Source organism: Ranitomeya variabilis, chromosome 3, assembly GCF_051348905.1.
Source record: "Ranitomeya variabilis isolate aRanVar5 chromosome 3, aRanVar5.hap1, whole genome shotgun sequence".
Classification (NCBI taxonomy): domain Eukaryota; kingdom Metazoa; phylum Chordata; class Amphibia; order Anura; family Dendrobatidae; genus Ranitomeya; species Ranitomeya variabilis.
Window position 1 is genome coordinate 195,067,669 of NC_135234.1, and position 26,916 is coordinate 195,094,584.

General features: G+C 43.9%; 1 protein-coding gene across 3 annotated transcripts in view; it reads right to left on the reverse strand.

Moving 5' to 3' along the window:
• The window catches only part of SYT6 (synaptotagmin 6), an 827,254-nt gene that overhangs the window by 2,418 nt on the left and 797,920 nt on the right, over positions 1-26,916 (reverse strand). For all 3 annotated transcript variants that reach the window (XM_077294958.1, XM_077294959.1, XM_077294960.1), the window contains exons 5-6: positions 13,316-13,487; positions 12,852-13,002 (exon numbers count right to left, since the gene is read on the reverse strand). In XM_077294958.1, the coding sequence (XP_077151073.1) occupies positions 12,852-13,002; positions 13,316-13,487 (323 nt within the window). The remainder of the gene's footprint in view (positions 1-12,851; positions 13,003-13,315; positions 13,488-26,916) is intronic.

Sequence of the window (26,916 nt, forward strand, 5' to 3'; positions counted from 1 at the left end):
TGTGAAATAAAATAGGTTTGTTTTATTAACATGATTTTAATAGTCACTGTACGTTCAATAAAGTCAGACTCAAAATATTAGATAGTGTAAGGTGATATAAAAGTCTTAGGAACAAAGCTAAAGTTTAGACTACAAAAGTTATAATTAACAAGAATTCAACGACGGGGAAGTCTAATTATTAATTAAACAGGTGTTCAGCAGACAGTTGACTATAAACTTGAGTTACTAAACAGGGAAAACCACTTCTCATTTTATACTGCCAGCAATGGCACCACATGGAAGAGAAATGTCACAAAACCTAAGAAAGAAAATCATTTCTTTACACACAAAAAAGATAAAGGCTGCAAGAAGATCAGCACAGCTTTACTTATCAGTCAGAGTACTCTAGCAAAACTGTTTCCTGCGTCACAATATGGCGCAATATGGCTGCTGGTGTTGGGGAGCTACCATTCTTTGATGGTATCATGAATCCACAGATGTACTGCTCTATATTGAAAGAGAAGATGCCACCATCACTCTGTGCCTCCGTGCCCTTGGCAGACATCCACTTTTCCAACATGACTTGCTTTATACATTGTGTGCAAATTATTCAGTGTATAAATATAAATAAATAAATATATATATAAATATATATATATATAAATATATATATATATATATATATATATATATATATATATATAGTTATGGCAAAATATAGTGTAATTTTATAACAACCTTATTCATTATGAAAACAAGGCCTTTTAAAGCATTATTAGGGCTCACATCCGGCTGTTCAGGGCTCTGTGCTCATTATATAACTATCCTGCAATTTTTGTGAATGTACCTCCTATGGAGGCCTGTGTGCAATTATGTAGTCATTTTTTATACTTTTCTTTTTAGGCTTCCTCTTTTTACTAACAAGAAAAGATTAGACAAGTTTATTTTTATAAATCTTTTGTGGCATGTGGACTTAATTTTGCTGCTTTTACTAAAATGTATTATAGGTTCTCCTTTTTCATAGATTTCACAACTCTCCTATTCTCAAAATGGCTGCTTGTGGTGAAACATGTGAACCAGAGATGCCCATTAGATTTCACCAATTTAAGTTAGTGATTATTAAATATTATACTTTCATACATCCTTTAATAAGATGTTCAGTAGAGAGGCTACAAAAACACTAAACTTCAGGAAGGCAAATTTTTTTTAGCACCTAAGAATCTCTTAGGCCAGTGTCCCACTTGCAATTGCAATGCGAAAAACTCGCCCGGGTCTCTCGCCTCGATACCCGGCACTGCCACCGGCACTTGGGACCAGAGTGTGCAGCTCATGTATTTCTATGCAGCTGAGCGCTCCGGTCCGAACCGCCGGCGGCAGTGCCAAGTATTGAGGTGAGTTTCTCACATTGCAGTTGCAAGTGGGACACCGGCCTTAATGTCATTATCTGGGACATTGCCCTCAAAAATAAAAGCACACAAAGCAAAGTGGACACTTTTATAGGCATCCTGAATCGGTCATGTGTATAATATGTATTCTGGGAATAAGTAAATTAGAAATAGGAAAAAACTGTTATGGATAAATAGAGCTGAAAGGAGCACAAATAATGACAAAAAGAAAGCATTAGACCTAAAGCAAGAAAGTAGGGATGAAGCATTAAAAAAAATTATAGAGAGAAAATCAAAGTGCGTAACAAAAAAAATGAAGGCAGAAAAGATTTAAACAGAAAGACTCTGCTAAAGAAGTAAGAATAATTCAAAAATATTCTTCAACTTCAAAAATAGTAAGAACATCGAAAATGATGGTGTTGGCACCCCTCAAAAAATAGGGCTAAATGATGGAAGAGAATGAAGGAAAGGGCAATCCATAAATCCTTTCACCCCTGAAGATTTTCTGTGTTTTTTTTTTTTATTTTTTCTCCTCTTCTTTTAAGATCCATAAGTTTTTTATTTTTCTGTCATCATAACCATGAAGGCCTGTTTTTTCTGGGACGAGTTCCACTTTTGAATGAGATAATTTATTTTATCATGTGATGCACTTGAAAGCTGGAAATAAATTCCAAGTGAGCTGAAATTGCAAAAAAAAGTACAATTCCACAAATATTACTTTTATGTACCATGTTAACTATATGGTAAAACTGAACTGGAAATGCGATAATATGATTCTCCAGTTAAATAAATACCGTATATACTCGAGTATAAGCCGACCCAAGTATAAAAAGACCCCCCCCCCCTAATTTTGCCACAAAAACCTGGGAACACTTAATGACTCGAGTATAAGCGTAGGGTGGGAAATGCAGCAGCTGCTGGTAAATTTAAAAAATAAAAATAGATACCAATAAAAGTAAAATTAATTGAGACATTAGTAGGCTAAGAGTTTTTGAATATACATATTGAATCAGGAGCCACATATAATGCTCCATAAAGTTCATGATGGCCCCATATAATGCTCTATAGAAAATACGCCCCATATAATGTTCCATAAAGTTCATGATGGGCCCCATAAGATGCTCCATACAAAATACGCCCCATATAATGTTCCATAAAGTTCATGATGGGCCCCATAAGATGCTCCATAATAAAATATGCCCCATATAATGCTTAATAAAGTTTATGATGGGCCCCATAAGATGTTTCATACAAAAATATGCCCCATATAATGCTGCACAAAGGCACAAAGGTTGATTATGGCCCCATAAGATGCTCCATAGAAACATTTGCCCCATACAATCCTGCATAAAGGTTGATTATGGCCCCATAGGATGCTCCATAGAATATTATGCCCCATATAATGCTGCATAAAGGTTAATTATGGCCCCATAAGATGCTCTATAGAAACATTTGCCCCATATGCTGCTGCTGCGATTAAAAAAAATGACATACTCACCTCTTGTCCTGAGCAGGCGGGGACAGCGGCACTTGCGATATTTACCTGTCCCCATCCACCGCCACGTGCCGCTGTGTCTTCCTTCTCTCTGCAGTGACTGTTCAGGCAGAGGGTGCACACTAAACACGTCATCGCACCCTCTGACCTGAATGTCACAGCCAGAGGATGCGGAAGATGGAGTGGTGCACGGTGGTGGAACGGGGACAGGCAGGTACAGATTGGGGATGAAATTCAGCCCTGGCATTTGAAATCACACAGGCCCATGTTGTCCCTGTCCCCAAGCACCAGCTGAGGATATATTACTTATATTTCCATGGATGGAGGAAAGCAAGATTTACTACTAGACCAATATTTCTATTGATACCCGTGGCCTGCTGGGGTAAGTGACGTAGTCAGCCACTTTGTGCTCCATCACAACTCTTAACAGTATGGGTGTCTTGAGAACATGGATTCTCTTAACAACATAGCAGACAAGGCAGCCCACAACCAGTCAGGCCCTTCTGGCATTTGCCAGAATTGCCAGATGGCCAGTCCGGCCCTGGGGACAGGTGAATATCGCAATGCTCACCCTCCCCGTTATACTCACCATCCCGGCACGGTCCCTGCTTCTCCGATGCAATGGTCTCTGATGCCGGAAGCTTGTTCCTGTGTTCAGCGGTCACTTGTATGCTTATTAAAGTAATGAATATGCGCTCCACCCCTATGAGAGTGGAGTCGCATCCATATTCATTACTTTGATGAGCGGTACCATATGACTGCTGAACTCAGAAAGAGCTACGGGCGCCGGAGAAGCAGGGACATGCAGAGAGACGCCGGGAGCAGGTGAGTATGATTTGTCAGCTGCCGCTTCCCTTCCCCCGCTGACCCCCCGGGACAATGACTCGAGTATAAGCCTAGAGGGGTGCTTTCAGCCTAAAAAATGGGCTGAAAATGTCGGCTTATACTCGAGCATATACGGTAAATGATCTCTTGTCATTTTTCAAGACCCGCAATGTTTTCATTTTTGGGGTATGGGGCTGTCCATGTGCTTATTGCTTGTGCCCTGAGCTGATGTTTTTTACTGATACCATTTGGGGTATGTACAATGTTTTGATTGCCTCTTATTGCATTTTATTGTAATGTTGCAGCAGCCAAAAAAAACCTTTTTTTTTAACTTTTACTGTATTTAATAGTCCCCTGATCACTTGCGCCATGCATAGCAGGGCATCAGCACTGCCATGCATAGTTAAACTCACAATCTCCTTTAAACGTCAGCTACAGGTTGGCTTTCACAGGACTATCGTAATGACAATCATGAAGCTGTTCAGCAGATGACAACATGACAGCCCATCAATGCCCCGTGATCACGTCACAGGCACGTGGAATGAAGCGCTCTCAGTCGGCACATGTTAAATGCCGAAATCATAGATTGACAGCAACATTTAACAAGTTACAAAGTTAAAGGCACATGATGGCTGATTAACTCAGCCATCATTTGCAGGGAAAGATGCGAGTTTGGCTTGCGAGTAAGCATCAATGGCAGAAACACGACTTTTGATTCATATATACATCAATGACCGTAAAACAGTGAAATGTCTGATTCTCTATGTATTTATGCAAGGAAATCCCATGACACATGACAAGATCAGGGATACAAGAAATTCACCATTTTCATCTACTTAACCCAGCAAGAAGTGCGGCACTGCCTCAATAACTCTAAAATAGGCAAATCACTGGGTCCAAATGGCATACACCCCGAATTATGCTGGAATTAAGTACCGTGACAGTCAGAAAATTATTCCTAATGTTCACACCTTCCAGACATGATAATTTTTCTTTTTTTTTTGTCTTTTCCTCTCTTTCTTCCAAGAGCTATAACTTTTATATTTTTCTGTCCAAATAGATATATGAGATCTTGGGATTTTTTTATGTAAAATTCTGTAAGAACTTTCAGGTGACAGCATTCATTTTACCGCATACTGTACTGGAAAATGGAAAATATATTCCAAATGCGGTGAAACAAAAAAAAATTCAATTGTGATATTGTATTTTGGGAATTGTTTTTACGGCATACATTGTGTATTAAAAATGACCCCCTTCTTTTTAACATATTTATTAATAAATTTAATAAGAGCATACAAAGTAGAATTTCAGTGTTCACAGATGATTCCAAGCCCTGGAAAGTAATCAACACAGATGAGGATAATTTAATATTACAGAGAGATTTAGATAATCATGAGGCTTGGTCCAAGAAATGGAAATTGAAGTTTAATTTAGATAAATATACGGCCATGCACTTGGGCCAAGGTAACAGCATGTACAGTTATGTACTAAATAGGTTAAACTAATATAATAGGCTATGCACGCATGGTAGACAGCGCACTCAGTCTACACTATTGACCAGTGCCAGACAGCTGCTGGTACAGAAAATAAAATCATAGGATTCAAAAATCCATAGATGCTTATGTCAACAACAAGATATGTATATTTTTTAAACAAAGGTTTGTTAAATGAAGAATCTATAGCTTTTTAACAAGCCTTCCAATAGAATCCCTGTTTTGGAATCAAGCAAGGTTGCTCTATGGAATGTGAAAAAGCAATGAATGCTTAGAAAGGGAATCAACCATCCTGAAACATCTATATGGGCATGCAGTTCAAAGAAAGTTGGATAAATTGATGCCTATATCTGTAATCTGATATGTTATTCCAGGGAAATCCACTTTGTCTTATTATGTAAATGAGCTCTTAAGATCTTTGGGCTGGATACAGATCTCTAGGAGGATCTGCCTTCAGAGCTTATTTTAAATGAAGGGGGAATTATCAGTGTGAGACAGGTAGATTAGGAGATCAGACAGTCATTCATTACCTGTCTCACACTGGTAATGCCCACTGTCATTTAGCATAAGCTCTTGAGGCAGACTCTCAGTGTCTGCCCCATAGATCTCATTACACAGTACATCCCACCACACAGCATGATGCCCCCAATGCCCCATCCCCTGCAGACTGTGAGCCCTCGTGGGCAGGGTCCTCCCTCCTTCTGTACCTGTTAGTGCCTTGTTTTTTGCTCATGTTTAATGTATTTGTCTATATTTGCCCCCTTTTCACATGTAAAGCGCCATGGAATAAATGGCGCTATAAAAATGTATAATAATAATAATATAATAATAATATATTCCCCCACACACAATATAATGCCCCCACAGTACAATCACTGACACACGGTATGATACCCTCACAGTGCATTCCCTCATACACAGCACCATGTCCCCACAATATAACCACACACAGTGTGATGTTCCCACAGCACATTCATTCACACATAGCAAGATACCCTCCACATTACGTACCTCAAACATACCAGTATATTCTCCTACACACAGTAGATGCCCCATAGTACAATCACCAACACACAGTATGATTCCCCAGTCCATCGCACACAGTATGATGTCCCCAAGTACATTCCTCCAACATAGTAGCATGCCCCCACTGTGCATTTCCTCATACACATAATGATGCCACTCCTCAGTTCACTTCCCCTACTCTCAATATTATACGAACAGTCACCTATACACAGTATAATTGCCCCACAGTCTCCCCACGCAGTATGATGCCCTCACTGTCAAGCCATCACACACTGTGATGCCTCCCACATTACATTCCACCGTTACAGTGCAATGCCCACACAGCACATACCCTCCACACAGTATGATGTCTCACAGTACAATTTCCCAAACAGTATAATTCCCTCACAGTACAATCCCAAACACACAGTATAATGTCCCCAAACTATAGCCCCTTGCACACAGAATATTCCCTCCACACAGAATTATACCCCCATAGAAATTCCTTCATACATAAATTGATACCCCTATAGTACATGTCCAACACACAGAAGGATGCCTCACAGTACATTATCCTGTGTATAGTATGATGCTCCCACAGTCCCTTCATGCACAGAATGTTGCGTCCCAAGTCTCCTGTTACACAGTATGATACCCCCACAGATCCACACACATAGTATGATGAACCCACAGTACATTTTCACACACAGTATGATTCCCCCACAGTCACCATTCACACAATATGATGCTGTCACAATTCCACCATTCACTGTGTACTGGAGACAGTGAGTGACAGCTCAGCTGCCCTATAGAATCAGGGTCGGTGGTGTGTGTGCCTTGTTTCCCAGTGCTCTATTTTTGATCTTTGTGTGCCTGATTTTGGACTTTGCCATTTACCATCCATTTGCCTAGCCCTTTTGTTTTGATCTGCTGCATTCCTGGAATTCTGATCTCGGACTGTGACCTGACTACACCTTTGCCTAACTACTCTGCTTATTATGAGATCTCTTGGTATCTGACCCAGGACCTCTTGACTCCCCTGTCTCATGGCTTGTCTGTGAGTAGTAACTCAGTGTCACCTTTGTGACTCGGCGACACAGATGCCCTAACATTCCCCCCACACACATTATGTTGCTGCAAAATTACATTCCCCCACAGTACATTCCCTTGACACGTACGGAAAGATGCCTTCACAGTACATTCTATCCATAGAGTATGATGCTCCTACAGTATAATCACCTATGCACAGTATGTTGCTCTCACAGAGTGTGCTGCCCACACAGCCCTCTACACAGTATAATGCTCCCACAGTGCCCAAAACACAGTATGATTATACTGTATGCTCAGACATACACTTGCCTATCACATCCCTGCTCTTTTCTCCTGGGTTACAACTGGTCTAAGCGCTGCCTCTTTCTTTTTTCCCATGAAGTCACTTAACATTCTAGAATGTCCTTGCGGGATTATCAGCTCTGTCTAGAATGCTGAAGCATGATGATCCTGGTGCACCATTATATTCGTCTATATCTGTTTCCATAAAACACAGATGCAGTTGAAGTCAGGATACATCCTTGAACTGATGGACTAGCTCCACAAATTAGGATTTGTAATGGTTGGGAGGTATGCATTTGGTAATAAAAAAAAATTGATAGCCAATCCCTTTAAAGACAGTGGTAGAGGTGGCAGATGTACAGGACTAATACATGACTACAGAATGATAAATAAGTTACTGACCACAGAAAATTGCAACACAATATTTTTGTGCAGAGTTCAAATTTTTTTTTTCACCAATTAAGTAAAAACACTGGACAAGTTTGAAATCACCATAATCGTACAAATTGGCAGAATCATACTGCCAGGTAGCTTTTACCACACAATGAGGTATGCCATAAAAACAAAACTCTGAAAAAATGGAGGAAATGCGTGTTTTTATTTATGCGTGTTGCTATTTCACCGCATTTGGAATTTTTCTTCTGATTTCCAATATATCGCATGGTAAAATGAATGGTGTCATTCAAAACTAGAACTCGTCCCACAAAATCAATCCCTCATATGGCTATGCTCACAGAACAGAAAATGCTAAGGCTCTTTGATTAATGGGAGGAAAAAGCTCAAGGCACAAAATCAACAAAGTTTAGGGTATTAAAAGTGACTATGTCATTGTTCAGAGCTGCAGGGTAAAATTTCATACAATCAGATCATTTGGTATTTAAAAATGCCACTGATAAGTTATGCCAGGGTTAAATACTTGTCAACCTGTTTAGAATACAAGGAAAAGTCAATACACAATTACACTAAGACATTTATCTAAAACACTCAAAAGTTCATGCATGACATGGAAAATAAATAAATTAATTTATCAGGAAACGTTAAGGGATTGGAAATCAATAAATAGCTGTAGGTATCTGGTTAAAGTCAGAGAAACATTGACATCAACATGCCCTCAATGTTTTTGTATTTTTCATTTGTTTTTTATAGCAAATTTGTAATTGATTGCAGTAAGTGTAGCCTAATAAATATAATAAATCATAAGATCAGGGGTGGTTTCCTCCACTAAGGCATGATTGCCACAATTGCAGTGATTGAGTACGGTATACAATCGTTTACATTAAGGAATTAAAGTATTTTTATCTAAAAGACTACACTCTATTACATTTCACAGCTATGTCAGTATGAAATACAAACTAAGAGGAGACATAGATACATACTATATGTCAAAGATGTATTATCCCAGAAGGTATATAGAACATACTAAGACTTCCTGTTGGTATTTTAATATCACTATTAGTGTTGAGCATTCCGATACCGCAAGTATCGGGTATCGGCCGATACTTGCGGTATCGGAATTCCGATACCGAGATCCGATACTTTTGTGGTATCGGGAATCGGAATCGGAAGTTCCCAGTGTATGGTTCCCAGGGTCTGAAGGAGAGGAAACTCTCCTTCAGGCCCTGGGATCCATATCCATGTAAAAAATAAAGAATTAAAATAAAAAATAGGGATATACTCACCCTCTGATGCGCCCTGGTAGTAACTGGCAGCCATCTTTGCTTAAAATGAGCGCGTTCAGCACCTTCCATGACGTCACTGCTTCTGATTGGTCGCGTGCCGCTCATGTGACCGCCACGCGACCAATCAGAAGCCGTGACGTCATGGAAGGTACTGAACGCGCTCATTTTAAGCAAAGAAGGCTGCCGGTTCACAGCGGTAAGGTCCAGGCTGCGTCGGAGAGGTGAGTATATCAATATTTTTTATTTTAATTCTTTATTTTACACATTCATATGGATCCCAGGGCCTGAAGGAGAGTTTCCTCTCCTTCAGACCCTGGGAACCATCAGGGATACCTTCCAATACTTGAGTCCCATTGACTTGTATTGGTATCGGGTATCGGTATCGGCGAGATCCGATACTTTGTCGGTATCGGCCGATACTTTCCGATACCGATACTTTCAAGTATCGGACGGTATCGCTCAACACTAATCACTATATAACGATATCACCAATACATACAGTTGTGCTCAAAAGTTTACATTTTCTGGTAGAATTTTTGCTTTCTTGGCCTTTTTTCAGAGAATATGAATGATAATGCCAACACTTTTTCTCCACTCAGGTTAGTGGTTGGGTGAAGCCATTTATTGTCTATCTACTGGGTTTTCTCTTATTAAATCATAATGGCAACCCAAAACATCCAAATGACCCTGATAAAAAGTTCAAATAACCCTGGTGATTTTGGCCTGATAACATGTACAGAAGTTGACACAAATGGGTTTGAATGGCTTCTAAAGGTAACTTCCTCACCTGTGACCTGTTTGCTTGTAATCAGTGTGTGTACATAAAAGCTGAGTGAGTTTCTGGGATCCAGACAGACTCTTGCATCTTTCATCCAGCCACTGACATTTATGGATCGTCGTGGGAAAAGCAAAATAATTGTTAAAGGATCTACCGGAAAAGGTAGCTGAACTGTATAAAGCATAAAAGGGACACAAAAAGATATCCAAGGAATTGATAATGCCAGTCAGCAGCATTCAAACTGTGATTAAGAAATGGAAAATAAGAGGCTCTGTAAAAACAAAACCACAGTCAGGTAGACCAAGAAAAATGTGGTCACAACTGGCAGGAAAATTGTTCGGGATGCAAAGAAAAACCCACAAATAACATCAGCTGAAATGCAGGACTCTCTGAAAACTAGCGGTGTGGCTTTTTCAAGATGCACAGTAAGGAGACACTTGAAGAAAAATGTGCTGCATGGTTGAGTCACCAGAATAAAGCCATTACTGCGCAAATGCGATAAAGTATCTTGCCTACGATATGCAAAAAAGCACAGAGACAAGCCTTAAAACTTCTGGAACAAGGTAATTTGAAGTGATGAGACCAAAATTGAACTTTTTGGCCATAACCATAAACGTTACATTTGGAGAGAGGTGAACAAGGCCTATGATGAAAGGATCACCATTCCTACTGTATAGCATGGAGGTGGATCGCTGATGTTTTGGGGATGTGTGAGCTACAAAGGCACAGGAAACTTGGTAAAAGTTGAAGGAAAGATGAATCCAGCATGTTAACAGCAAATACTGGAGGCAAATTTTCACTCATCAGCCTTGAAGCTGTGCATGGGACGTAATTGAAAGTTCCAATATGACAACGATCCAAAACACAAGACCAAGTTGACCTGTCATTGACTAAAGCAGAGCAAAGTGAAGGTTCTGGAGTGGCCATCTCAGTCTCCTGACCTCAATATCATTGAGCCACTCTGGGCAGATCTCAAGCGTGCAGTTCATGCTAGACAGCCCAGGAGTTTACAGGAACTGGAGGCTTTTTGCCAAGAAGAGTAGGCAGCTTTACCATCTGAGAAAATAAAGAACCTCTTCCACAACTACCACAAAAAACTTCAAGCTGTCATTGATGTTAGAGGGAGCAATACAAGGTATTAAGAAATGGGGTATGTGAACTTTTGATCCGGGTCATTTGGATATTTTGGGTTGTCATTAGTGTTGAGCGATACCTTCCATTATTTGAAAGTATCAGTATCGGATTGTATCGGCCGATATCCGAAAAATATCGGATATCGCCGATACCGATACCCGATATCAATACAAGTCAATGGGACACAAATATCGGAAGTGATCCTGGATAGTTCCCAGGGTCTGAAGGAGAGGAAACTCCTTCAGGCCCTGGGATCCATATTCATGTGTAAAATAAAGAATAAAAATAGGGATATACTCACCCTCTGACGCGCCCTGGTAGTAACCGCTGCAACCGGCAGCCTCCGTTCCTAAGAATGAGCGAGTGAAGGACCTTCGATGACGTGGCGGCTTGTGATTGGTCGTGTGACCGCTCATGTGACCGCTCATGCGACCAATCACAAGACCGCGACGTCATCGCAGGTCCTTCACTCGCTCATTCTTAGGAACGGAGGCTGCAGGGTTGCAGTGGTTACTACCAGGGCGCGTCAGAGGGTGAGTATATCCCTATTTTTTAAATTTATTCTTTATTTTACACATGAATATGCATTCCGATCCCGATTCCCGATATCGCAAAAATATCGGAACTCGGTATCGGAATTCCGATACCGCAAATATCGGCCGATACCCGATACTTGCGGTATCGGAATGCTCAACACTAGTTGTCATTATGATTTTAAAAAATAAACCACAGTATTTTGGAAATAAATGACTTCACCCAACCACTAACCATGAGTGGAGAAAAAGTTTTGGTGTTATCATTCATATTCTCTGAAAAAAGGCCAAGAAAACAAAAATTCTGCCAGGGTATGTAAACTTTTGAGCACAACTGTAAATCATAATTTAACATTTTTGCTAAATACATAAAATAAAAACCTGAATATATTAGAATAGTCTGAAGGTTACTAGCGTTCCAAAGCTCCCGGCTACCAGAAGGAAATGAACTTTATTCCTCCCAGCAGCCTCTGACTTTCAGTCATAGAGGCGCGGCCTGCCCCACTTCAGTCACCGCTCAGTAGAATTGAACAACGTATATAACCATGCTGCAACATATTGACAGACAGCCCACACAGCAGTGACGTATTGATGCAGTGTAGAGCCGACTGTCAGTCAGTGCTAACCGCCGCCCACTTGATATTGACTGGAGACAGAAGCCGGGCCTTTATGACTAAAAGCTTGAGGAATGACGTTCATTTGCTGCCGGTAGCTAGGCTTTCAGTGGGGCAACCTCACCGCTTAAGAACACTATAAATCTGTAGAATAACCCCAAAAGGGTTTCCTTTAAAGTAGACAGCGTTAGACTGGTGCTTCTTTTTTAAACTAGAATCAAATTGTAAAGCTATCAATCCTATACACATGCACATCATCTCTTAAACCCCTTAAGACACTGTACATTATATTACTTTTAATTTAGTTTTTTCCTCCTTACATTCTAATTCTGCCACTGTTTTGAGGTTCATAGGTTTCTATCAGGGCTTGCTTTTTGCAGGATGAGCTATAGTTGCTATTGGCACAAATTATGAGTATGTACAAATTTTGACCTCTTTTTATTTCATTTTTGGGGGAGGTGTGAATTGACTGAAACAAAAAAGACCCATCAATACCAAATATATTTATTTTATTTTTTATATTCTTAAGATTTTTTTATTATACGAGTCACATAGATTATATGACACATGAAACATGCAATTTAAAGTATGGAACAAACCTCTTTAAATGATTTCTTCATTTCTACCAGTGGATGCCAGTGTGTTATAGGCTTTCGTGGGTATGCTAACATTTCATTCCAATGATCCCTTCCAAGGCCTTCTGTGCTATTACCAACTCGACACACTCCAATAATTTCATTATGGCCAACCCTAAATGAAAGTGGAAAATAAGCAAAGGAAAAATGGATATCAGAAATTTGAAATATCGTATATGAAACAATTAACTGCTAACGTTAAATAATATGTATTGCTTATTTAATTGTGATTTTTTTTTACTAAACATACAGTATTACTAGATGTAATTTTGTATCTATTTTTAAACTTTTAACTTTATCTGGCTGAAATATACTATATGGATAAGAGTATTTAAACATGTACACATTGCACTTCAACATTCTAAATCCATGAGCATTATTAATATGGAGACTTACTGTGCTACAGTAATACTATTAACTCTGCTTACCTATCATAATCCATAACTGAGATAAGCAGGCTAACTTGGTCCATGCTCTCTGGTGGAATATCAAAGATAATGGCCTCATTATATGTTGGGTTTAAGGTATTCTTTTTTATAGTTGTTTTCTTCTTTTTGAGTCTACGTCCATCACAAAGTAGCGACACTTTCACATAAGGATCTGTAGAGAAACATGAAGATATCACTTTTCAAGTTTCTTTAAGGCTACTTTCACACTAGCGTCGTACTCGGCCCGTCGCAGAGCGACGTACCGATGCTAGCGTTGTTTGCGCCGCACAACGGGTGCAGCGGATGCTGTTTTTCCACGCATCCGCTGCCCCATTGTGAGGTGCGGGGAGGTGGGGGTGGAGTTCTGGCCGCGCATGTGCAGCGCCCCCACTGCCGCAGGGCCGAGGGGTACCCGGTACCGGGTCTCTGAGTCTCTGCTCTGGGGTTGTCACGGTGGCTAGACCCGGTCCGTGACCCTGCTGAGGGGCGCACAATAAAAGGTGGTGATATGATGCTGATGTTATGGTGCGGTGTAGTGCCGGTCGCGGTCAATAACGAGGACACCAGGTTGCAGTCTCTTTACCTCTTTACTGAAGGCTTCTGAGTCCTCAATCCGGAATACGGTTAACCGGGCTGCGCAAGTCCGGCCGGTCCGATGGCACCTCCAGAGTTCCCTTTGCAGGTGGAAATCTGTGCCTACCTTCCTGCGCTTGTGTGTTGTGGTCCTCCCCTGCTGTGCTTACGGGATAGTCCCCACAACTGTTGTGTCTGTTTCTCGTGTTCCCTCACAACTCGATTCTGATGTTCTCCCTCTACGTCCCCCTGATCTTACGGTTAGGACGCACCCGTATGACGGGGAGGCTCGGAGCTCTTCTGGGACTCTAGCGTCGCCCCACTCCTGTTGTTACCCCCCCTGAGTCTTCCTGGGTCTGGGTGAGACAGCCCGCCTGTAACTGACTGTCCTGCCGTAGGTTTGAAGTTTGGCTTGGAGCTCTATACTTCCTCGGCGTTCCGGCCACCGGTTATGCGCCTCAATAGGATGTTGCCTCGTCTTACAGCATGACTCCTACTGGTATTCTCCTTGTTGCGTTGATCTCGTTTCTCACTCAGCACAATATACCTCGCTTCTTGTCCTTTCTTGGGGTACCGCCGCTATATCGTGCAGGCGTGGTCCCGTAACATTCTCTCTGGTTGCTAGGCCTCTGTCAGGATCCCACCCCTGACAGGGACCCCTCTGAATCTTCCCCTACAACACCCTCTGCCACAAAGTGTTGCCTGGTTCCAACCCAGTCAGCTTTCTCTTCTAACTTCCTGCCTAACCCCCAGTTTTACTAGATTGTGAGGAGTGGCCTAATAAATAGAACCCTTAGCTCCCCCTGGAGGCCAGACTGTGAAATGTATTGGTGTCTGTGATACCTGGTCAGATGAACTCCTTCAGTGCCATCAGACGTACCATAGCCCCCCTTAGCGGCGGAGCTCCAGTACTGCAACGACCAGGACTCTGGGGTGCTGCACTCCCCCCCCCCGGTTAAATCCAGTACTCCTGGACTGGGAAGAAAACAACAATACATGTCAGCAAAAAGACATACAATTTTGAAAATGCAAGTACAAGTAAACTTTTTAACAGAGCTTCCCTTTATGGGAGGTGAGGACACTTGAACGTTACAAACATGGTTAAATACTTTAAATAACATCCTATAAATAACTTCTTTTACCCAACCGGGTATTCTACTAAGTGCAAAATTTGTGAACAATAATTTAACATTGCCTTTAAGGACGTACTCGCTAAATCCACTAAAGACCTTCTTATATCACATATAAGGCTAATTAACTTTTATGCATTCTCCTACTTTACGTCTGCAGGACCGCCTGTCCTAACTGCTCCAGACCTACTGCCTCTCCTTTCTGTACAGGACCGCCCCTTTCCGCCCGGGCCTACTGTCCTTCCACTACTATACACAGTATAGAACATATAATTTTTCTTTCAGTTTAAGATCACTGAGCCATCTCTGTATGGCTCCTAGGAGGACTCACTAACTAACCCCGTACGGGTTCACTTCCTGTCCTCGTTCTTCTATCAACATCATTAAACATTTCTTACAATCAACTAGTTGGCTACATTTAACTTTAACATATCAGCATTATTACTTTTCTTTTTAGAGCATCATCATTCTCTAAGTACTATCAATGAACATCCCCTTTAAGAGGGGACCAAGTCTCTACGAGGTAGTGCAACTTCTCAAGCTGCAAGTCTGTTCGCAATAAGGACTCCAGTAATGTTTTCAAAAAACAGTATCTTCGCAAAGTGTCCTTTCTTCATGTAAAACCAGTAGAGAGCACCTTTAAGAAGGTGCAAACTATTTCCAAAATCAGTTTTTGAATCATTCACCGTCCATGATTCGGCAGTCCTTTGATAACTGTGCAAAAGTAGAAAACAAACAAAAACAATAGGGATCCCGGGTCAACAAAGGGATCCCTTTAAGAATAACCCTAGACGGGTTTTAGCAGCAAAACAGTGGAAACAATTAACTATGTACAATCATTAAAGCATTTTTGCTTACTCAGTCTTCTTGTAGCTGTGCAGGAGGTGGTCTTCTATCCGTGGCCAATGCGGTGTCAGTACCAGTGGTTGATCTCTCAGGTGCCATCAGATCACTCGATGTCTGGATCTGAAGGCTAACCCTGTTTGCAAGTTCGGTAGCCGCCACAAGGCGGACGGTGGTGAGAGTAACAAGATCTGTCAAGCCCGGATCAGTCATGGTTGGGGCAACAGGTGTTATGACCCCAGTGGACAGGGTCTCAGAGGAACGTGTAAGTCTGCAAGATACAAAAATCCAGCTCATAGGGCTGTGGTAACTGGGTTGACCAAATAGCTACTCCTAACGCCAACACTAGAAGTAGCCGGGGATCATGCCTACGGTGATCGCTAGATGACTCGCGCCAGCTGGAGAATCTAACTACCCCTAGGAGAAGAAAACAAAAACCTCTCTTGCCTCCAGAGAAAGGGACCCCAAAGCAAGATACAAGCCCCCCACAAATAATAACGGTGAGGTAAGAGGAAATGACAAACACAGAAATGAACCAGGTTCAGCAAAGAGAGGCCAGCTTACTAATAGCAGAATATAGCAAGATAACTTATCTGGTCAACAAAAACCCTATAAAAATCCACGCTGGAGATTCAAGAACCCCCGAACCGTCTAACGGTCCGGGGGGAGAACACCAGCCCCCTAGAGCTTCCAGCAAAGGTCAGGATACAGATAGGAACAAGCTGGACAAAAATACCAAACAAAACAAAAGCAAAAAGCAAAGAAGCAGACTTAGCTTGAAAAACAGGAACCAGGATCAGAGGACAAGAGCACAACAGATTAGCTCTGATTTCAACGATGCCAGGCATTGAACTGAAGGTCCAGGGAGCTTATATAGCAACGCCCCTGAACTAACGGCCCAGGTGAGGATATAGGAAAAGACAGATGCTCCAGAGTCAAATCACTAATGACCACTAGAGGGAGCAAAAAGCAAAATCACAACAGTACCCCCCCCTTAGTGAGGGGTCACCGAACCCTCACCACGACCACCAGGGCGATCAGGATGAGCGGCGTGAAAGGCACGAACTAAATCGGCCGCATGAACATCAGAGGCGACCACCCAGGAATTATCTTCCTGACCATAGCCCTTCCACTTGACCAGGTACTGAAGCCTCCGCCTGGAGAGACGAGAATCCAAGATCTTCTCCACCACGTACTCCAACTCGCCCTCAACCAACACCGGAGCAGGAGGCTCAGCAGAAGGAACCACAGGGACAACGTACCGCCGCAACAAGGACCTATGAAACACGTTGTGGATAGCAAACGACACAGGTAGATCCAGGCGAAAGGATACAGGATTAAGAATCTCCAATATCTTGTAAGGACCAATAAAACGAGGTTTAAATTTGGGAGAGGAAACCTTCATAGGAACAAAGCGGGAAGAAAGCCACACCAAATCCCCAACACGTAGTCGGGGACCCACACCGCGGCGGCGGTTGGCAAAGCGCTGAGCCCTCTCCTGTGACAACTTCAAGTTGTCCACCACAAGATTCCAGATCCGCTGCAACCTATCCACCACAGAATCCACCCCAGGGCAGTCAGAAGGTTCCACATGACCCGAAGAAAAACGAGGGTGGAAACCAGAGTTGCAGAAAAACGGCGAAACCAAGGTGGCGGAACTAGCCCGATTATTAAGGGCAAACTCAGCTAATGGCAAGAAGGTCACCCAATCGTCCTGATCAGCAGAGACAAAACACCTCAAATAAGCCTCCAAAGTCTGATTAGTTCGCTCCGTCTGTCCATTAGTCTGAGGATGGAAAGCAGACGAAAACGACAAGTCAATGCCCATCCTACTACAAAAGGATCGCCAGAATCTGGAAACGAACTGGGATCCTCTGTCTGACACAATATTCTCAGGGATGCCGTGCAAACGAACCACGTTCTGGAAAAACACAGGAACCAGATCGGAAGAGGAAGGCAGTTTAGGCAAAGGAACCAAATGGACCATCTTGGAGAAGCGATCACATATCACCCAGATAACAGACATGCCCTGAGACACCGGAAGATCAGAAATGAAATCCATGGAGATATGTGTCCAAGGTCTCTTAGGGACAGGCAAGGGCAAGAGCAACCCGCTGGCACGAGAACAGCAAGGCTTAGCTCGAGCACAAGTCCCACAGGACTGTACAAATGACCGCACATCCCTAGACAAGGAAGGCCACCAAAAGGATCTGGCCACCAGATCTCTGGTGCCAAAAATTCCTGGGTGACCTGCCAACACCGAGGAATGAACCTCGGAAATGACTCTGCTGGTCCACTTATCAGGCACAAACAGTCTGTCAGGTGGACAAGAATCAGGCCTATCAGCCTGAAATCTCTGCAACACACGTCGCAGATCAGGAGAAATAGCTGACAAGATAATACCATCCTTAAGAATACCAACAGGTTCAGCGACTCCAGGAGCATCAGGCACAAAGCTCCTGGAAAGAGCATCGGCCTTCACATTCTTTGAACCTGGTAAATACGAGACAACAAAGTCAAATCGGGAGAAAAACAATGACCAGCGGGCCTGTCTAGGATTCAGGCGTTTAGCAGACTCGAGATACATCAGATTTTTGTGATCAGTCAAGACCACCACACGATGCTTAGCACCCTCGAGCCAATGACGCCACTCCTCAAATGCCCATTTCATGGCCAACAACTCCCGATTGCCCACATCATAATTTCGCTCCGCAGGCGAAAACTTCCTAGAGAAAAAGGCGCAAGGTCTCATAACAGAGCAACCAGGGCCTCTCTGCGACAAAACGGCCCCTGCTCCAATCTCTGAAGCATCCACCTCAACTTGAAAGGGAAGCGAGACATCAGGCTGGCACAAAACAGGCGCCGAAGTAAACCGACGTTTCAACTCCTGGAAAGCCTCCACGGCAGCAGGAGCCCAATTAACACATCGGAGCCCTTCTTGGTCATATCCGTCAAAGGTTTCACAATGCTAGAAAAGTTAGCGATAAAACGACGGTAGAAGTTAGCGAAACCCAAGAACTTCTGAAGACTCTTAACTGACGAGGGCTGAGTCCAATCAAGAATAGCTCGGACCTTGACTGGGTCCATCTCCACAGCAGAAGGGGAAAAAATGAACCCCAAAAAGGGAACCTTCTGTACACCAAAAAGACACTTTGAGCCCTTGACAAACAAAGAATTTTCACGCAAAATTTTAAAGACCATCCTGACCTGCTCCACATGCGAGTCCCAATTATCAGAAAAAACCAGAATATCATCCAGATAAACGATCAGAAATTTATCCAGATAGTTCCGGAAAATGTCATGCATAAAGGACTGAAAAACTGAAGGGGCATTAGAGAGCCCAAAAGGCATCACCAAGTACTCAAAATGACCTTCGGGCGTATTGAATGCGGTTTTCCATTCATCCCCTTGCTTAATGCGCACAAGGTTGTACGCACCACGAAGGTCTATCTTGGTAAACCACTTGGCACCTTTAATCCGGGCAAACAAGTCAGACAACAGCGGCAAAGGATACTGAAATTTGACAGTGATCTTATTTAAAAGCCGATAGTCAATACAAGGCCTCAAAGATCCGTCCTTTTTAGCCACAAAAAAGAATCCCGCACCAAGAGGGGAAGAAGACGGACGGATGTGTCCTTTCTCCAGAGACTCCTTGATATATGAACGCATAGCGGTATGTTCAGGTATCGACAGATTAAACAGTCTTCCCTTAGGAAATTTACTGCCTGGAATCAAATCTATAGCACAGTCACATTCCCTATGAGGAGGCAATGCACTGGACCTGGACTCGCTAAAGACATCCTGATAATCAGACAAGTACTCCGGAACTTCCGAAGGCGTAGAAGAAGCAATAGACACAGGCAGGGAATCCTCATGAATACCACGACAGCCCCAACTAGACACTGACATAGCCTTCCAGTCAAGGACTGGATTATGGGTCTGTAACCATGGCAGCCCCAAAACAACCAAATCATGCATTTTATGTAGAACGAGAAAACGTATCACCTCGCGGTGTTCAGGAGTCATGCACATGGTAACCTGTGTCCAACACTGCGGCTTATTTTCTGCCAATGGCGTAGCATCAATACCCCTAAGAGGGATAGGATTTTCTAATGGTTCAAGAATAAAACCACAGCGCTTAGCAAATGAGAGATCCATAAGACTCAGGGCAGCACCCGAATCTACAAACGCCATGACAGGATAAGATGACAGTGAGCAAATCAAAGTTACAGACAGAATAAACTTAGGATGCAAATTACCAACGGTGACAGGACTAACAACCTTAGATATACGTTTAGAGCATGCTGAGATAACATGTGTAGAATCACCACAGTAGTAGCACAAGCCATTCCGGCGTCTATGAATTTTCCTCTCATTTCTAGTCAGGATTCTATCACATTGCATCAAATCAGGTGTCCGTTCAGACAACACCATGAGGGAATTTGCGGTTTTTCTATCACATTGCATCACATCAGGTGTCTGTTCAGACAACAACATGAGGGAATTTGCGGTTTTGCGCTCCCGCAACCGCCGGTCAATTTGAATAGCCAGGGCCATGGTATCATTCAGACCTGTGGGAATGGGAAAACCCACCATAACATTCTTAATGGCCTCAGAAAGGCCATTTCTAAAATTAGCGGCCAGTGCACACTCGTTCCAATGTGTCAGCACGGACCATTTCCGAAATTTTTGGCAATACACCTCAGCCTCGTCCTGGCCCTGAGACATAGCCAGCAAGGCTTTCTCTGCCTGAATCTCAAGATTGGGTTCCTCATAAAGTAAACCGAGCGCCAGAAAAAACGCATCAATATCAGCCAATGCCGGATCTCCTGGCGCCAACGAAAAAGCCCAATCCTGAGGGTCACCCCGTAAGAATGAAATAACAATTTTTACTTGTTGAGCAGAGTCTCCAGACGAACAAGGTTTCAGGGACAAAAATAATTTCCAATTATTCCTGAAATTCCTAAACTTAAATCGGTCTCCTGAAAACAGTTCAGGAATCGGAATCTTGGGTTCAGACCTAGGATTTCTGGTAACATAATCTTGTATACCCTGCACACGAGCGGCAAGCTGGTCCACACTTGTAATCAAGGTCTGGACATTCATGTCTGCAGCAAGCTTAAGCCACTCTGAGGTAAAGGGGAAAAGAAAAAAAAAAAATGAGAGAGGGAAAAAAAAAACTCAAAATTTTCTTTCTTATAATCCCACTTCTGCAATGCATTAAACATTTAATACTGGCCTGGCATACTGTTATGACCCCAGTGGACAGGGTCTCAGAGGAACGTGTAAGTCTGCAAGATACAAAAATCCAGCTCATAGGGCTGTGGTAACTGGGTTGACCAAATAGCTACTCCTAACGCCAACACTAGAAGTAGCCGGGGATCATGCCTACGGTGATCGCTAGATGACTCGCGCCAGCCGGAGAATCTAACTACCCCTAGGAGAAGAAAACAAAGACCTCTCTTGCCTCCAGAGAAAGGGATCCCAAAGCAAGATACAAGCCCCCCACAAATAATAACGGTGAGGTAAGAGGAAATGACAAACACAGAAATGAACCAGGTTCAGCAAAGAGAGGCCAGCTTACTAATAGCAGAATATAGCAAGATAACTTATCTGGTCAACAAAAACCCTATAAAAATCCACGCTGGAGATTCAAGAACCCCCGAACCGTCTAACGGTCCGGGGGGAGAACACCAGCCCCCTAGAGCTTCCAGCAAAGGTCAGGATACAGATAGGAACAAGCTGGACAAAAATACCAAACAAAACAAAAGCAAAAAGCAAAGAAGCAGACTTAGCTTGAAAAACAGGAACCAGGATCAGAGGACAAGAGCACAACAGATTAGCTCTGATTTCAACGATGCCAGGCATTGAACTGAAGGTCCAGGGAGCTTATATAGCAACGCCCCTGAACTAACGGCCCAGGTGAGGATATAGGAAAAGACAGACGATCCAGAGTCAAATCACTAATGACCACTAGAGGGAGCAAAAAGCAAAATCACAACAACAGGTGACTCCCCTTCAGGCTCACAGCGTTGGACATTCCGAGAGCACCACCCTTGCGCACTCCGGTGGCGGGTGTAGGTCACCTGATCCCCCCGTTGCAATGGGTCACCATATTGGTTACAGCAGGGAGTTTTCACGTTGTAACTAGTAACGAAGACGTCAGTTGGTAGTCCCGGTTCCTGTATGGAGCCCCAACCCCTCTTCGGGTGGAAGGCCAGCACAGTTCCCCGCTTTACCACGTCTTTCCTGCCTTGCGCAGACTTTCTGCGTTGCATTTGTGGCGTGTCAGGTTGTTCCGTCTCATCTCGGTGTCTCCAATGCAGGATTAAACATTGTTTATACTGTTCCCAAGTGAGCACAGCAAGGGTAAGGCCGTCCTCCCGGGCTCCATCTGGCCCGGTCCAGGGGGTGTCCCACCGGAGGACCACCCCGTCTGGGCCCACGTCTATGGGTTCTCCCATCTTGGTCGGTAGTGGAGGTACCAGCTTCCCCATTGCGTCAGGGGTGAGGATCACCCGCTCCACCGAGAAGAAACAGTTATTGTTGGGGGGAGGAGCGGTCACGGGAGCGGTCAGGAGAGCTGGATCGGTCGGGGGAGCAAAATCGGCCGGGGGAGTAGGGGCGCCGTCCATACCTGCGCCTGATGTGATTCCACAGATGTCGATCTGTTCCGTTGACGAGGACACTGGAATTGGCGGCAACCTGGACCGCGGCTCCACCTCGGCGGCCTCCCGATGTGGCTCCGCTCGCCATTGTTCCGTGGTCGGGATAGGTAGGCTCGGCTCCTCCGTCAGCGGCTCCAGGGAGTTCAGATCCTTCACCGGCGGTGGACGCGAGTCCACCTCTGATGGGTGAGGGCAGGCCGGGATCACTTCGCCGCTGCTCAGGCACTTGCTGATCGTCATCGCTGTCCGGCATTCGGCGGCAACGCATGCACCTGGCTCCGCCATTTCTCCGAGGTCGAGCTCCTTCTTCACCTCGTTCCCGCCATTGCAAATCAGGGGGCGGTTCTCCTCTGCTGCTGGGCAAGTCGTCATCTCGCAGCAGGAGTCGGAGGGGGCGGTCGCTACTTCTGGCGCCGCTTTGGTAGTCTCCTCCCATGGCACGCCCTCCTTCTTCCTCTGCGCTCCCTGTGGTGCTGCAATGGCGGCGGGTTTTGGCGGGAACTTTTGGCGGCAAGTGGCACAGCACAGTCTTTGCAATAAGTCACAGTCCAAGTATAATAAATCACAGTTCCAAGGCACACATGACCTGATTCTTCAGGCTTAAGTAGATCCTGTTCGTGACGCCAAGATTGCAGCGCCCCCACTGCCGCAGGGCCGAGGGGTACCCGGTACCGGGTCTCTGAGTCTCTGCTCTGGGGTTGTCACGGTGGCTAGACCCGGTCCGTGACCCTGCTGAGGGGCGCACAATAAAAGGTGGTGATATGGTGCTGATGTTATGGTGCGGTGTAGTGCCGGTCGCGGTCAATAACGAGGACACCAGGTTGCAGTCTCTTTACCTCTTTACTGAAGGCTTCTGAGTCCTCAATCCGGAACACGGTTAACCGGGCTGCGCAAGTCCGGCCGGTCCGATGGCACCTCCAGAGTTCCCTTTGCAGGTGGAAATCTGTGCCTACCTTCCTGCGCTTGTGTGTTGTGGTCCTCCCCTGCTGTGCTTACGGGATAGTCCCCACAACTGTTGTGTCTGTTTCTCGTGTTCCCTCACAACTTGATTCTGATGTTCTCCCTCTACGTCCCCCTGATCTTACGGTTAGGACGCACCCGTATGACAGGGAGGCTCAGAGCTCTTCCGGGACTCTAGCATCGCACCACTCCTGTTGTTACCCCCCCTGAGTCTTCCTGGGTCTGGGTGAGACAGCCCGCCTGTAACTGACTGTCCTGCCGTAGGTTTGAAGTTTGGCTTGGAGCTCTATACTTCCTCGGCATTCCGGCCACCGGTTATGCGCCTCAGTAGGATGTTGCCTCGTCTTACAGCACGACTCCTACTGGTATTCTCCTTGTTGCGTTGATCTCGTTTCTCACTCAGCACAATAAACCTCGCTTCTTGTCCTTTCTAGGGGTACCGCCGCTATATCGTGCAGGCGTGGTCCCGTAACGTTCTCTCTGGTTGCTAGGCCTCTGTCAGGATCCCACCCCTGACAGGGACCACTCTGAATCTTCCCCTACAACACCCTCTGCCACAAGGTGTTGCCTGGTTCCAACCCAGTCAGCTTTCTCTTCTAACTTCCTGCCTAACCCCCAGTTTTACCAGATTGTGAGGAGTGGCCTAATAAATAGAACCCTTAGCTCCCCCTGGAGGCCAGACTGTGAAATGTATTGGTGTCTGTGATACCTGGTCAGATGAACTCCTTCAGTGCCATCAGACGTACCATAGCCCCCCTTAGCGGCGGAGCTCCAGTACTGCAACGACCAGGACTCTGGGGCGCTGCACATGCGCGGTCGGAAATAGCGGTCCGTCGGCAGCAAAAAACGTTACATGTAACATTTTTTGCAGCCGACGGTCCGCCACAACACGGCGCAACCGTCGCACGACGGTTGCGACGTGTGTCAATGCGTCGCAAATGCGTCGCTAATGTTAGTCAATGGGGAAAAAACGCATCCTGCAAGCACTTTTGCAGGATGCGTTTTTTTGCCAAAACGACGCATTGCGACGTATTGCAAAAAACGCTAGTGTGAAAGTAGCCTAAAACAATTTTCACAAGAAAACTGATCACAAACACATTATAATTTAAAAAATATGTAAATATTTACTTAATACAAGTATTAAAACAATTATTTACATTCTCTTTTAAACGTCAGAGAATTAACAGTACAATATAATGAATTTAACTAATGCATATATATCCCTTTCTGGTGTTATTGAGAGATTAGTGATCCAAATTTTTTTGTGATTTGCTTTGGGCAAATCCAACAATACAGCTGCTGCTTTGCTAGATTACAGACACACAGGAAGACTTTAAAAGATAAAAATTATACTCAACTGGCCCTTAATTCTTCCACCCTGCAGACCTGCTATGGTCAACCAATTTGATCTCTTCAAAAGCATCTTTGGTGCCTCTTGTACTTACTAGGTGCCCATGATTTCATGATGTTGCCAGGAAATGCAGATCATGATATTGCACTTGAGGAGCTGAAGATCTCATTTACCAAAGGCACCAAATGTTAGGCACTGAGATTCTCCCGCTGCATGGGGTAGATCCCAAGCCTTGTCTGCATCTGCAGTCTCCCATTCAGCTTTGACTACTGTGGGTGCTGCTGAGCATAGACAGTGGTCCCAGCGTCTTGCCCAGGCTCATGCTATTCGTCTGGTTACTGCTGGCTCTTCGGCCAAGCCTATGGTAACCACCGGTAGGCAGCGACGAGCGAACACTCCGGAGACTAAGTCCAGAAATCACCCTATTGAGCATGCTCATGATGTGGCAACATCACATTGGTGGTCGGTCATCAGCTGCTCTGGTGATGTGGCAGCTCTGGATTGGTCCACGGGCAAGGTCCTGTCCAATTGGACTTGAGCTTTACGTATAAAAGGCTCTCAGAGGCATGTGCCAGTGCACTAGTATGAACTTCTTTCCATGTGTGAATGAGACATTGCAACAGTGTGGTCTTTGTCAGCATGTGCTTAGGGTCAGCGGTAAGCCGTTAGAATTGCAGCACCTCCGGAGAGGAGTTGGTTAAGTGCTGTTGCTGACTGTGTGACACTGTTTGCTACTTACCCCGTTAGTGGGCTTCGATCCCTAGTGAGGTTAACAGGGATCGTATCTAGCGGCATATCTATTTCATTACTGTGCGCCAGTGACACAGCTCTATAGCAGAGCATCTATTCTGTTTCTGTGTGTGAGTGACAGCTTCATGTGCTGTTCACTGAGTGACGTGTAACTCAGTGCGAGCTAGCAATCGCTCGCTGTGTGTTCCGCCATTGTTCACATTAGCTGCAGTTTTACATCTCTGCACGGTGGGCCCCGGGTTGTGATTGCACTTCTTTATTAAATTTATTTAGTGCAAGCTGCCAACCCTAACACCAAAGATGTATTTGAAGAGAAAGTGACCACACACAGGATTGGACAGAATAAGATGATGAATACAGCAGGGCATAAACAACCATGTACAACCCCAATTCCAAAAAAGTTGGAACATTGTAAATGCAAAGAAGACAAGAATGCAATGATTTGGAAATCTCCTATAGCCATACTTTATTCACACCAGAAGATAGAACAAATATCAAATGATGAACATTAGACATGTTACCGTTTGATTTCAAAAAAATAATTCAATTAGAACTAACATATCCCAGCCTAGTTCAAACTGAATTTGCTCTTGCTTAGTGTTACTCTATAAAATAATTTATGCCATGGATGACATAATAGTAGATCATGATAATGTTCGACTAATCAGTGGTCTGTACACTGCTATGACTAGATGTCTATTCCTTCTTTAGTGATAGAACTTCTTTCAGAATCAGTAGCCAGACATTTAGAATCGATGCTTGATGCAAATTCACTACTTTACAAACTTATTCTCTTGTGGAGATACAATATAGTGGAGATACAATATCTGCCTACTAAGTATTAAGAGGGCTGTTGCAAAATTGACAAGGGCAAAACATGGTAAAACACACAGGAAGGATCAGTTGTTGTGAAACAAATGTTGAGACAAACATAGGGAGGGAATCCAGCAATGGACAGAGCAACATTGGTAAGAAGAAACGAGTGTGCATCTGGGACTGGCATGCTGTCATGCATGCATATCATATCATTCAGCACAATATTTCCCATACTTCGCTTTCCAGAAGTTAACCAAAAAACTCAGTTTAGCGTATTATTTAAAGTTGGCAATAATATGTAGAGTTTATTCAGAGTTGATCTATGTTAGCAGATCTTGGATAGTGGTCATGATCACTCCTCAAAGTGGTCTATTTGTAATGTTCCTATATTTTATTCTCTAAAAACCCTGCTTAAAAATATGAGGATAATTAAAATGCTCAAATTAATATACAACATACTATATACGTTAAAAACGTAAAAAGGTATTTTTTATATACCGTATTTTTTTT